This window comes from Dromaius novaehollandiae, chromosome 3, assembly GCF_036370855.1.
Source record: "Dromaius novaehollandiae isolate bDroNov1 chromosome 3, bDroNov1.hap1, whole genome shotgun sequence".
Lineage (NCBI taxonomy): Eukaryota > Metazoa > Chordata > Aves > Casuariiformes > Dromaiidae > Dromaius > Dromaius novaehollandiae.
The window spans coordinates 96,594,247-96,607,247 of record NC_088100.1 but is presented as its reverse complement, the minus strand read 5'-3'; the positions used below and the strand labels follow the sequence as shown (position 1 = coordinate 96,607,247).

Below are 13,001 nucleotides of genomic sequence, written 5' to 3'. Positions count from 1 at the left end.
GCTGCTTAAGGGTTGAGAAGCTATGCATCCTACATACATGAATCACCCAAGGATTTTTGCAGCATTAGAAGGGAAAATGAGACATGGCCGTGCTGATTTTGAGGGAGGGGAAGAAGGGAACGCAGACAAAAATCTTCTAGATATTGTTCCTAGATAATGGAGAAGCTGTGGAGAATTTCAAACAATTTGCTTTCGCTTTGTAGCTCACCTTAGTAATGAGAGTATCTTTTGAACTGGTATCTTTCTCTCAGGTTTTGGAAGGAAGCTATTTTTGTCCTTTCTGTTTTTTAGAGGAAAAGGGGAGCCTGTGACTGAACTGAGTTGGTCCTCCTGCCGGCAGCTTCTCTACCAGTCAATGGCCACCATCCTCGCTCACACAGGCTTTGAGTGCGCCAATGAGAGTGTCCTGGAGACCCTGACAGACATTGCCCACGAGTACTGCTTGAAGTTCACCAAACTGCTGCGCTTTGCAGTGGATCGAGAAGCTCGACTTGGGCATACCCCTTTCCCTGATGTCATGGAACAGGTCTTCCATGAAGTGGGCATTGGCAGTGTGCTCTCGCTGCAGAAGTTCTGGCAACACCGCATTAAGGATTATCACAGCTACATGCTTCAGGTGAAGAGAATAGCAGGGAGCTATAAGTGCTAAGAAAAGTAACCCCCGTACAATTGTTTATTCCTCTAGCAAGTCTTGTGTGTTACCGTGGTAAAATACCGTTAGAAAACCTCTTGGTGAAGGCGAGACATCAACGCAAAGGGAAAACAGGATTTTTTTTCACAAAATTGACTAGAAGAGAGAGCTCCTTACTCATGTCTCTGCTTTGGCTAAGAATGCTGTGCTGATAGCCTGCCTGTGCTTAAGAGGAGAGCTCCAACTCATGGATGGCCCAAACAAGAATACCAAGTAGACATAAAATCAGTACTGACTGATCAACTGAATTTCTGTTTTGATGTGGCATTTGGCTGCTTAACATTTCAGAAAGCTAATAAGCAAGCAAATAAAAATTATTTTCTGTGCAGTGACTTGCTTGGCTTGAGCAAGGGAGTGACTTAAGCTCTACAGGAAGTTCAGTCTGGTAGAGAGTATAGGGTATTTTACTGCTCTGAGCTGTTAAACAGTTGCTGCCTTCCACTCTGGTTGGGATTGCCTTTCTATGGATAAAGAAGAGGATTTGTTAAATCTCCTTGGAATGAGAGGTGCCGTATAAACATCGGTTGTAGGAATAAAGAAATAGTTTCTTTGGGACCAGGTCTTCTATGAAATTGAACATGTGCATTTTATTTAAATGATAAAAGACCTTCTGCCCTTTATGGACTCATGGAAACACAGGAATGTGACATGAGAGTTCTATTCCTCCTCATCAAAAACCAAGGCTTGAAGCAAGTAGCTAGTCTGTCACCAAAGACAAAATTTCCCATGTCTAATCTTTCCAGGGGTTATGCCTTTCTCCTTCTCATGATATCTGAGTGCCAGGTGCCTCTTGTAACAGTTAACCTGTGTTCTTTCTCTTACTGGGCTTGGCACATTGTGGCTTACAGAGGTAGTATAAATCGGAGACACCTGCAAATGTATGCAGTATGTAAATCATGATGGATTCTGAGGTTTGGACATAAAAATGATAAAATCAAGATCTGTCCTCACTGAAAACATTTTTGCTCAAAGGGGCTAATTGCATTAGTTAAAAGATACTCTTGCATTAGTCTTTTTTTTTTTAATTTGAAAGGTGATGAAACACTGAGTGTAGTTAGCAGTTCCATCCTGATACCTAAATGTTCTCTGCTTCTAAAATTTGCGTTTTCTGCATTGTTCTGCTGATGCAATTCAGTCTCATCCTGCAGCTGGTCATAGTCTAACTCATTCTGTTCTGCAGGGCTGGGGTCCATAGTAGCCTCTGTATTTGGAAGTATGTCTAGAAGGAGGAAGTAGTCTTTGCTATTCTTTTTCATTCTTTCTTCTGCTGTTAAAAGCCTCAGGCTTTTCCCGACCATAGTTCCCTGAATGTTGGGATTCAGTGGTACAGACAAGCAGAAGCAGCTGTTAGAAGCAAGGCTAAATCTGAAATTTTTACTTTTCTAATTGCTTACAGTTGATAAGTTTCTAGAAGTAAAGAGCTGTTTCCAAATTGCATTCCTGCATTTGTTTCACTTATCCGATTGGAGAAAACTTCTCCTGTGTTCTTGCTCTGGATCTGAGAGAAGGTAACCAGGCCTTGCCAGTTGTGACTACAGAAGCTGATGAATATGAAAGCCGCTTGATTTTTAATGCTGGAGTAAATCTGGTACTGGTGAAGGCGGGGACGGTCTTATAGTTAAAACCAAAGGGCAAGGCTGAGGCACTTTGCTTTTGTTTCTTGCTCTGGTTAAATTTCTGGATCTCATCATCCATGAAATAGAGGTGCTCATATTTATCAAGTAGATATGTTGATGAATTAACCCTATTTTTAAAGTCCCTTGATACAGGATAGAAGGTGTTCTCTAAGGAGGGGAAAATCTTTACTGTGTAGCTGATACCTGTTTGCTTGTTTGATCAGGTGAGATGTTAGTAATGTTCTGGGAAGAGAGCACGCTGCCATGTAGCTGCCATCAGAGTCTCTGAAGTCTTCAGCCTCTTTTTCTCCCCCCAATGATCTTTCACAGGTTAGCAAGCAGCTCTCAGAAGAGTATGAGAAGATTGTCAATCCTGAAAAGGCAGCAGAAGACACAAAGCCTGTGAAGATTAAGGAGGAACCTGTTAGCGATATCACTTTCCCCATAAGTGAGGAGCTAGAAGGAGATCTGGCTTCTGGTGACCAGTCTTTGCCAGTGGGAGTCCTTGGAGCCCAGAGTGAGCGTTTCTCTGCCAACTTGGAAGTGGAAGCTTCCCCACAGGCTTCAGGTGGGTGTTCCCTGCCACTGCTGGAATCAGTCTCTCAGCTGCCCATGTGGTCTTGTTTCAGTTTCAATAGCACGTTTAAGTGTGAGGAAGGGGAGGGAGAAGAATGTTTTACTTTTTAGTAAAAATAATAGGGGGTGACGGGGAAACACCCTTGCTTAAATTCTAAATACAAAACAAAGAATCAAAGGTATCAGTTATTGGAATTTGTTAAATATTTAACCCAGAGAGGGACTGTGAAAAACAGTGTTTCATATGCTGTTTATTTTTAGGGGAAGGTGAAAGTTCTTGGGTTTGGTATTGATGTGAGGTAGACTTTTTCTGCAGTCTTTATTATTGTTTTGAAAACTGCAGTATTTTTTGCAGATGTAAGTACTGGGGGCTTTTTCCCAGTCTGATATAACAAAGACAAAAATAACTTTTGGATTTTTTTTTTAGTTTAAAATAAAAGAAACTGGTATTTTGTCCTTATTGGTAATGAGGAGGAGACCTGGATTTTTTTTTTCAGGTAGCTTGGGATTCTTGTCCAGAAATTCATACTTCTGAAAAGTTGAAGGCCATATTCCTTGTGACAGGAATAAATTCAAGACCCTATATGGTATAGGCACGGAATGAGTAAGGGAAATAGTAGTGATACAGTGAATAGTTGTTTTGATACAGTGAACAGTTGTTTCTGTCCTCCGTTTTTGGAAGTCATCCTAGTAGCAACAACCGTTGTTGCATGAACGCTTATCAGTGACTTATGTGAATTGGGCTCATGGGACTCTCTCCTATTCTAGAGTCTCTCCTCCAAAGCCTGCTATAGGCAGCTGCAGCCATGAAAAGTGAGATGAAAAATTAAGTGTTTGGGTTGTGGAGACTGCACTCTGTTCCTCAAAGTCATCCTTCTATGTTGGATGTACTGGAGCATACTGCTAGCTAGTGTGGGAGAATATGCTATTGTTGTGCCTGTTCTATGTCTGTATACAAGTTTTAGTCTCTGTGCTATTTCGTAGTGCTAAGTTTTATGGAGAATGAAGAGGGTATTCTTCTCCTGAAGACAGTCTGTTTTGATTTTTGTATAGAACCTGCTGAACTCCACCAGTCACTGCAGTAATAAATGTTTCACTTAAAAATCCAGTATGTTCTGGACGGGAGTATGTTCTCCTATTAACCCTAATCTAAGTATCATGTATTCTGAGGGGAGAGTAGACCTCTGAGTCTATCAGTTGTTTTTAAAAAATAGCACATTCTGCTGAGTTTTAAAAACCGCAAATCCATCTGACATTTTTTCTGGAAGCTCATATTGTTTTGTGTAGTAGCTCTGAAATGTGAAGTGCTCATGTTTTTGTGGGAGAGGGAATAGCAGACTCCTCTGGCCCATCTGGGGTTGCAAGTGATTCATCTGAAAAGCTTGGTATTAGCATCTACCACTTGAGACCCAGAGGTTATCATGATAGCTGTATATTAAATGCTTCTTGCCTCTCCAATATCGAATTGATGTTTTCTAATGAAGAATACAAGTGCTCTGTTCCTCCGTAAAAATCCCTCTTCGCTTCATAAGGGCCTTTGGAAATCTCATCACTGTAAGACGTCCTGGTCTAGAGCTGGGCAGGCAGAAAAGAGTGAGAAAAAGCTGCTGCAATTGGGACACCACCATCTCAAAGATATAAGTGTGAGGTCCATGAGGAAGGCAGCAGTGCATCACTGTCTGAGGGCAAAACTGACATTAAAACTTTCCATGTTTTGCTTGTGTTTTTGCTTATGCCCAGTTGTGGGCTAGCTGTTTAATTTCATTGCAGGTGGGGAAATGGAGGCAAAATTGGGGATCCTTTTCCTCCACCCAGCAGGATAACATGGAGATTAGCTCATTTGTGAAGTACTTTGAAGTTAAAGTGCTTTGCAGATGAAATGTCTTGTGTCACTGCTTAAGTTGGGGTAGTCATTAGTGACACTCTCAATGACAAGTGATAGAGCTGAAAGACATAAGCCTGAAGTGATAGAGCTGAAAGACATAAGCCTGAGCGATGAAGAGCAATTGATGAAAGAAAGAAATAGTAAATTTAGTGAGCACCTTTGATTATTGTGTAGACCAGGGCTGTAACTTGATGGAACTGATAGCATGTTAATGATGTCTCCTTTGTCCTTGTGAGGAATACATTCACTCGTAATTAACTTAAAGGGATCTTTTCATTAAGGTTGCTGGACATCAGCAAGCGCTTTCATTCTTGCTTGCTGTCTGACTCCTGAACTAAGGTAGGCTGTGTTGTCCACACAAAGATCTCTTAAGCCCTAGTTTGGGCTAAGCTGTTCTGGAAAAGATTCCTGACCCCTTCATAAGGGAAAGTTCACAGTACAAACACATGATGGAAGACTTGTTTTCTGTATAATTACTAGTAATAGGGAACTACAATAGGTTTGGCTCAGCACAAGAGGCTTGGTTGTACTTTCAAACTGTAGCCAAGCCCCTTGAGACGAAAGGTTTGGAAAATTCACTAAAGCTGGTTTCCTAGTTTGTTTTATTTTCCTTGTGAAATTAACGCTGCACTAGAGGGATCAGATTTAAAAGTGAGGAGATTTCAAGCTTTATTAATTTCTGGGCTGTTTATGCCCCTCTCAGCAAGATGCCTAATTAGTATCAGTTGTAATAGCATTTTTATCTCTCTTAAAAACTATAAATAAGCAGATATAATGCAATCTGTAATTACTCCTTTTGGGGATAAAACATTTTCTGTTTTCAAGAAGTACACTTTTGTATTCTTGCACAGAAAATCCTCAATCTGTTCAGATTGCACACTAGTCTAAAACTAGAAAAAATAGTATCACAAACTGTATCACTGGTGTGGACTGGCAAATCTTCCATTGTGGAGTTAATTAAAATGGGAAGGTTCCTTTCATTTGCCTGTCTAGCCAGCTGTGTGATAACAACTTACAGTTGCTAGATCTGAGTTAGGTTTGAACAAGTGACAGAGGAATTAAGTTTGCGGCCTATATTTTTGAACCATTTTAACTTCTGAGAAGCAGTTGACTGCAAACAACAAATACCAAACCCAACTTGGGAATTCTGTGGATATCTTGCCTCAGGTCTGTTAGTCCTGGCTAGAATCAGGGGGAAAAGAGAGCGTACAAATGACACAATGAGCAAAGATTTGGTAGATCATTAATTCAGCCTTCACAGACTTCTTAAAAGTGTCTGTGGTCCAAGATTTCAAGTTATTATCATTTTTTAATGTTATGGTACTGTTAAAGAGCCCTAAGTCCATTCAGAGCCTTACAAGGCAAGATGCCCCACAAACATAAAAGATTCTAGTTTTATTTTGACTAAACTATCTTGCAGTGTTTTTGATAGGGTTAAATGCATGAAATGAGTTCAATGAGAGAGCGGGGAAAAGCAGATGGGAGGATGATAGCAATCAAAGGAAGATCATGCAGTTAATCTAGATGAAAGGTTTGATAGTTCTGAATGTGTTTTAATACAATTGTTCTAATCAGTCATTTTTAAAAATCCGTGTGACTCTTCAACTCCCTTCTTTGTAAACATCACCTGGGATTTACCATCTAGTTGTTCTTTTGTTTTGTTTTGTTCGCCCTGCCCCTCCCCGATTCCCCTCAGCTGGCATGGCTAGTTCCATTAAATTAATGTGCAATCTGTTCCTGTGGCAAACTGTCCTCCGATAATGGCCTATCTCCCAGCAGGGTGTCTACTCTCTAAGAGTCAAGAGGGTTTCTTTCTGTTCTGCAGAAGGATGGGATGAGATCTGTAGGTGTCAAGTACAAGAAGGCAGGCAGTCTGACTGACTGGCTGAGCAGCTCTCATGTCCCTGTGTCTCCAGGCTGAAAGTTGTACTGGAGTTCTGTGCCCTCTCAATTCACCTCCCCTGCAAAACTGCCAGAAGTCCACTGTGGCTGACCTCATCATCAGGGATGACTTAAAAGCCTTGCTTGTGCAGGGTGTAGTCTGTGTACTGTTGGCATATTCATTGCTGCTGAGACACTCCTTCCTAGAGAATGATGGGGGCTCTTTAGGTTGTTTCTCGTGGAGAAAACCATGTGGTAGACTGCTGTGAAAGGATAGTGCCATATTTTTTGAGAGAATCAATTACTGAGCACTAAAAAAAAAAAAAAAAAAAAAAAAAAAAAAAGCCCACCAACAGACTTCTTATTTATTGTTTCCCACTGGTCGGTGGGGGTTTTCTGTTTTGGGTTTTTTTTCCCCCCAGATAGACTGTTCGACTGTTCACCTGTTCAGAGATTACTTCACCAGTAGCTTTGCTTTTGTTCTTTCTTTACCAGTGCTGCTGTCCCTTGCACCCACTTGCCCTTTGTAATTTATCCCTTTACTCTGTGACTACTGTGTGCTTTTTCTCTCTCCAGGGGCTGAGGTGAATGCTTCCCCTCTCTGGACCTTGGCTCAGGTGAAAATGGAGCCACAGGAAAATGAGGAGGGCAATGTACCTGGGCATGGGGTCCTAGGAAGCGATGTCTTCGAGGAGCCCATGTCAGGCATGAGTGAAGCTGGGATGCCACAGAGTCCCAATGGCTCTGAGAGCAGCTACGGTTCTCATTCTGCTGACAGTCTGATGGGATCCTCACCTGTCTTCAACCAGCGCTGCAAGAAAAAGATGAAGAAGATGTGAAAAAGAAAAGGGAGTCTTTTCATTTAGTCCTGATACTGTGTAATGCAGACTTGAAATGAGCCAAGAGAGTACTATGATGGCTATGATATATAAACAGGGCTTGGTGTCTGAGGGACCTTGCATGGTATTATTATGAGGTTTGTGTAGTGACCTTCACCTCCAGTCTTTGCCAGCTTCTGTACTCCATCCTGACTGATGAGATTGAAGATCACTCTGTACATTTCACAGTGTCATGTCTGGCTTGGATGAAAGAGGAAGTTACCAGTGAAAAGTAGTTGTGAAGAGATTTGCTAAGTCATAGAATCAATGAATAATATGGGTTGGAAGGGACTTCCTGTGATCTCTAGTCCAACCCCCTGCTTGAAGCAGGAACGATTAGAAGAGGTGGCTCAGGGCCTTGTCCAAATATCTCCAAGAATGGAGATTGCAGACCTCTTTGGGCAACATTTTCCAATATTTGATCACCCTCATAATAAGAAAAAAACAATTCTGACATCCAGTTGGAATTTCCCATGTTCCAGTTTGCGTCCATTTCCTCTTCTTCTATCACTGTTCACCTCCAAGAAGAGTTTGACTCCATCTTCTCTAACCTCCCCATTAGGTAGTTGTAAACAGCAAGAAGATCTCCTTTTAGCCTTTTCTTCTTAAGGCTAATGGAAACACAGCTCCCTCAGCCTCTCTTTGTACATCCTGTGCTTCAGCCTTGTAACTGTCTTGGTGGCCTTATTTTGGACTTCCTTCAGTAGGTCAGTGCCCTTCTTGTAAGGAGGAGCACAAAAGTGGATACAGTCCTCCAGACATGGTATCACAAGTGCTGAATAGAGAGGAATAATAATTTCCCTCAACCTACTGGTTACACTCTTGCTAACACAGCTCCCTATGCATTTGGCTTTTGTTGTCACAAGCGCATGCTACTGACTCATGTCTGACTTGTCCACCAGGACCCTAGGTCCTTTTCTGCAAAGCTGCTTTCTAGCAGTCAGTATCCTGCATGTAGCATTGTATGAGGTTTTTCCATCCCAGGTGCTGGAATGTGGAGATTGCATTTGCCTTTGCTGAACTTCATGAGATTCCTGTGAGTCCATTTCTGCAGCCTATCTTGGTCCTTCTAAATGGCAGCCCTGTTCTCCAGCATTTTTACATATTTACCCTCCAAACTGGTGTGATCTGTAAACTTGCTGAGAGTATACATCATCCCATTGTCCAAGTCATTAGTAAAGACCTGAGTATTAAAGTATTGATCCCTGAGAGATGCTACTAATTCCTGACCATCAGTTGGACTTTGGATATATCTTGCTTTCATATGCTTGGAAATGGTTTCTAGGAGGATTTGCTTCAAAACTTTCCCGGGGCTGAGGTTAACCTGACCACCATGTAGCTCCCCAGATACTTTTTCTTTTCCTTTTTGAAGATGGGTGTGACATTTGTCTTTTCCTAGTCATCCAGGAGCCTTTGCTGATCATAATGACCTTTCAAAGATCCTAGAGAATGGCCTTACAGTGTCATCAGCCAGCTCTTTCAGCACCTTCGAATGCTTCCTGTCTGGCTCTATGGATGTGTGTAAGTCCAGCTGACTTAAGTTCTTGTCAATTCATCTTCCTCTGTTTTAGTTAATGTTTCATTCCCACACCCTAGTAGGCCAAGGGACCTGAGTGGCCTGAAAGCCAGCATTATCAGTGGAAACAGAGGATAAAAGGGTGTTGAGTACATCAACCATAAAGTACAAAGTGCATCCTTTGTCCCTAGGTTCCTTGCACCATTGAATAATACATCCTCATTTTCTTAGCCTTTCTTTTGCTGCCAGTGTACTTACAGAAGCCCTTGTTCTTCATGTGAAGAACTTGCTGGTTTCAACTTTAGCTAAGCTTGGCTTTCCTAACTCTGTCCTTCCATGCTTGGGCAGCGTCTCTATACCCCCTCCTGGTCAGCGCATTCTAACATCCACCTCTGTGTACTTTTTTTCTGTGTGTCTGAGCTCAGTCAGGAGTTCCTTGTTCATCTATGCTGGCCTTCTGTCCCACCTGTTTGACTTTCTGCTCATCAAAATGGACCATTCTTGTACTTTGAGAAAGTTGTCTTTGATCAACCAGCAATCCTGGGCCTTGTTAGAAGGCCACAGTAATCCCCGAAGAGATCCTGTCATGAAGATCCATGCATAAGCCCAGACCTGCCCTCCTGAAGCCTCGAATTTGTCTTGTTCACTTTTCTCAGCATTTGAAACACCACAGTCTCATGTTTGCTGCAGCCAAGACCTTTACATTCTCAAGCAATTCATCCTTGTTAGTAACAACTGCAGTAGAGTTTAGTCCCTAGTTTGTTTGCTGATCTTCTGATCAGAGAAGTTGATGGCCAGCTGTTCAAGGTAGGATTTTCCTGAGAGAAAGAAACAGTTTTTACTATTGCTTAGAGCTGATGCTGACAATGGAAACTTTTTCTTCATTCCATGGGATTGAGTGCAGCAACTTCAGGCTAGCTGAGTTTTCCTATTCAAAGTCTCTGTCTTGACAACTTAGTTTGAAACAGAATCTATTTTGTTGTGTGTTTTTATGGCCCAGCTGACTGATGACAATTTTTTTTTGTTCTGCACAATCCTCAGTTGATCAACTCAGTCTTTAACTTGATTCAGTGAGTATCTCTCAAAAAAGCTAGAATGAACATGAATCAAGAATGAACAGCCACTTAAAAAGGCTCTATACCTATAACCCATTGGGATGTTTGAAGGAGATTTACCGGGCTTCCCATTTGTCCTTAAAATTGCAAGTTTACCTTTTGAAAGAATGAGCTTCAGGCATAGTACTTTTTTGTTTCTGTATAGCATGCCTAGTCCTAATTCTTTTCTTCCTGATTGTATTTCTCTTTCGCTTTATAGAAATAGAAGCCAAACATAAAATTCCTCTGTGCTTAATAAGAATCAGTGACCCCGGGCTTTTATGGACACTGGAGTTAAAATTGCTCTTCACAGTTTTAAAGGTTCCTCCTGGGGCCTAAATTCTAGCCATTTGAAGCATAGTTAGTTAGAACAGAGGACTGGTGTATAAGGAAATCTTTATTTTGATCCCTCTGAGTTAACATTAGGCAAGTTGCAACCTCCCTGTTTGTTTCGTCAGCTATAAAAAAAAAAAAAAAGTACTATTTGTCTCTTAGAAGTCTGTTTGAGATTTAGTTAATATTAAAAACACAAAAAAACAACAAAAAACCCCAAGCTTTGATCCTTTGGAGAGTATTATGAGAACTGAGCTTTCCTTCCATTTAGATTGTTGCTAATACTAGATTTAGGCAAAACTACTCAGCATAAAGAAGTGCAGCACAATTATGCTATGCAACTACCATGGTATAAGGCAGGTAGTTTAGGTGGGGTCATCTCACTCTGATGTCTGCATCTGAATTTGTTGCTCTGGGCCCCATTTGTAGTTGAAGAGGAATAGTCATTTTTAGGACACCATTCATCTGGCCCTGAAGTAGAAGTCTAAAACAGGTCAGATGAATGGTGTTTTAGAAGTGCCCTTTTTTTTCATTGTCCATAAAGTGAGTTCAACCTCACTAGCTTAGGTGAAGACTTCCACAGCATCAATATGAGTTAAGTGACCAGACTTTAGCCTTTCCTGTTCAGGAATTGGAAGAAATTTCCCTTGCTGGGCAGGTGTTTTTCCTCTTCTTTTATGTGTTGAGTTGTGCTTTCCATAGAAATTGCAGTACTGAGCTAAATGTAGACTGCCCATCTGATCTAAAGCAACAGATCCAGTGTTCTCAGCAACACACAATTTATCTGACTGGGGGCTCAAGGCTCAACCTGCTTTGGGTCTTGTGTCTATCTTTGAGATTGTATGAGAACACCTGTAATCAGGCCTTGTAGCATATGTGCTTTGCCAGACTGTTGTAGTAAAGTATTTGTGAGGCCAGGATACCTAAGGAGTGTCCCCTGTGCCATTGCCAGGAACTAGACGACACGGAGTGGCTGCTGCCAGCATCACTAGCTCATTTGCAAGATTTGAGATGGGCTAAGAATGAAAATCTGCTGCTCTCCAGGGCTTTTGTTAAACCTCTTAAGCCTCGATCTTAAGTGCTTTCTTTGTATTGCTCAAGTGCAGATGCTCTGTCTTACTTTAATCATGCCTTTGTATTTCACATCCCCTTTTCCACACCCGTTTCACCCTGTAACACACACATGCCGCAACAAGCCAAGCCTGAGTGCTTCAAGTATATTTAAATACAGTGGAAATTCACCCTCTATTGATTCTACTGTGTCGTTGCAGTGTAAGAGAGATGTGTTATTGATTCTTTTTAGGAGGCTTGTTTATGCAGAGAGATCAGAAATGCATCAGCTTAGCTTGTACATTTAAAAAATGATGGCAGAGTAAAATCTCTACCTCCTGTTCCCCATTATGTGTTCGCAATTATGTGTTGCCTCTGACATTTGTGTGCTTGAAATTTCTTTTTGTGCATGTGGAAGCTTTACCTTCTGGGAGCCTCTCCCCACCAAACATTTACATCCCTTAGATTTACAGTAGCATTTATCGTGTATGAAACAGTGAAACTTGAAGTCTAGCTCAACAGGTCAGATACAGACAATGTACTCTTTTGAGGAATCAAGTAAGATTTTACTAGGTGTTAATGCAGCCTTGGGCAGCTATTGAGGAGTTCATTGACCATGTAACTCTCAAATTTAAGGTCATAGTGAGATTATGCAGTTAGAGTGAAGCCCTGCTCTTGCAGTGGTTGTTTTTCGATGGCTGCTGGTAAAGGGCTGTGCTGACCTTCTTCAGTGGTCTGTAGTTTTATTGGTTGACTCATCTTTCTCTCTTCTCTTTCCAAAGGTGAGTGGATGGCAAATTGGAATATTGAGCATTGACAATGTCCATATTGTGACATCCAGTGGCATTGATGTCTTTAGGGATTTATTTTGTCCTGAATGAAACTGGTAGGAGCTTTGATATCAACATGGAGAGCAAGATCTGTGAATTACTAGGCTTGTAAATTATTTTGCACAGGAATCGTGCATACAGGATTGTATATGAGCAATCGCTCCTTCCTTCCTTTAGAAATACCTTCTTTTTATTCCTTTTGAAGAATTTTGCCTGGCATCCAGCAAGGGTCACTGTAAGCATCAGTGTAACAACTTTGGTACACAGCTGTATGTCAAACTGTGCTACCTTGTGATTTAATTCCAAGGCCATCCATACTACCTTGAATATGCATGATGCTGTGGAGAAAAAGCGATGCTTCCTGCATAGAAGTTTACAATTGAAAAAGAAAATGGGAAAATAAGATTAGGTAGAGTAGGTGAGGCCAATCTGATTATGTGCTTAATTCTGAGACTAATGCTCGTTATGTGTGAAGGATATTTTACTTAAAAAAAAATTTTTTTTACACGCTCATGAATGCAATATGTAACTCTGCCTGTGTTTATAGGGAGCAAAATTGCTTGGAAATATTTCAGGGTTTTTATTTTCTTTCTCTCCTGGAGAGAGCTTATTTGTAATTTCTAAGGTAATAAAACCATCTCTGGAATTAAA

At 41.2% G+C, this 13,001-nt stretch overlaps 1 protein-coding gene across 2 annotated transcripts in view; it reads left to right on the top strand.

The window, feature by feature from the left end:
* The window catches only part of SUPT7L (SPT7 like, STAGA complex subunit gamma), a 20,972-nt gene extending 7,971 nt beyond the window's left edge, over window positions 1–13,001 (top strand). For both annotated transcript variants that reach the window (XM_064509543.1, XM_026121160.2), the window contains exons 3-5: window positions 292–616; window positions 2,638–2,875; window positions 7,226–13,001. In XM_064509543.1, the coding sequence (XP_064365613.1) occupies window positions 292–616; window positions 2,638–2,875; window positions 7,226–7,488 (826 nt within the window). In that variant the 3' untranslated portion in view covers window positions 7,489–13,001. The remainder of the gene's footprint in view (window positions 1–291; window positions 617–2,637; window positions 2,876–7,225) is intronic.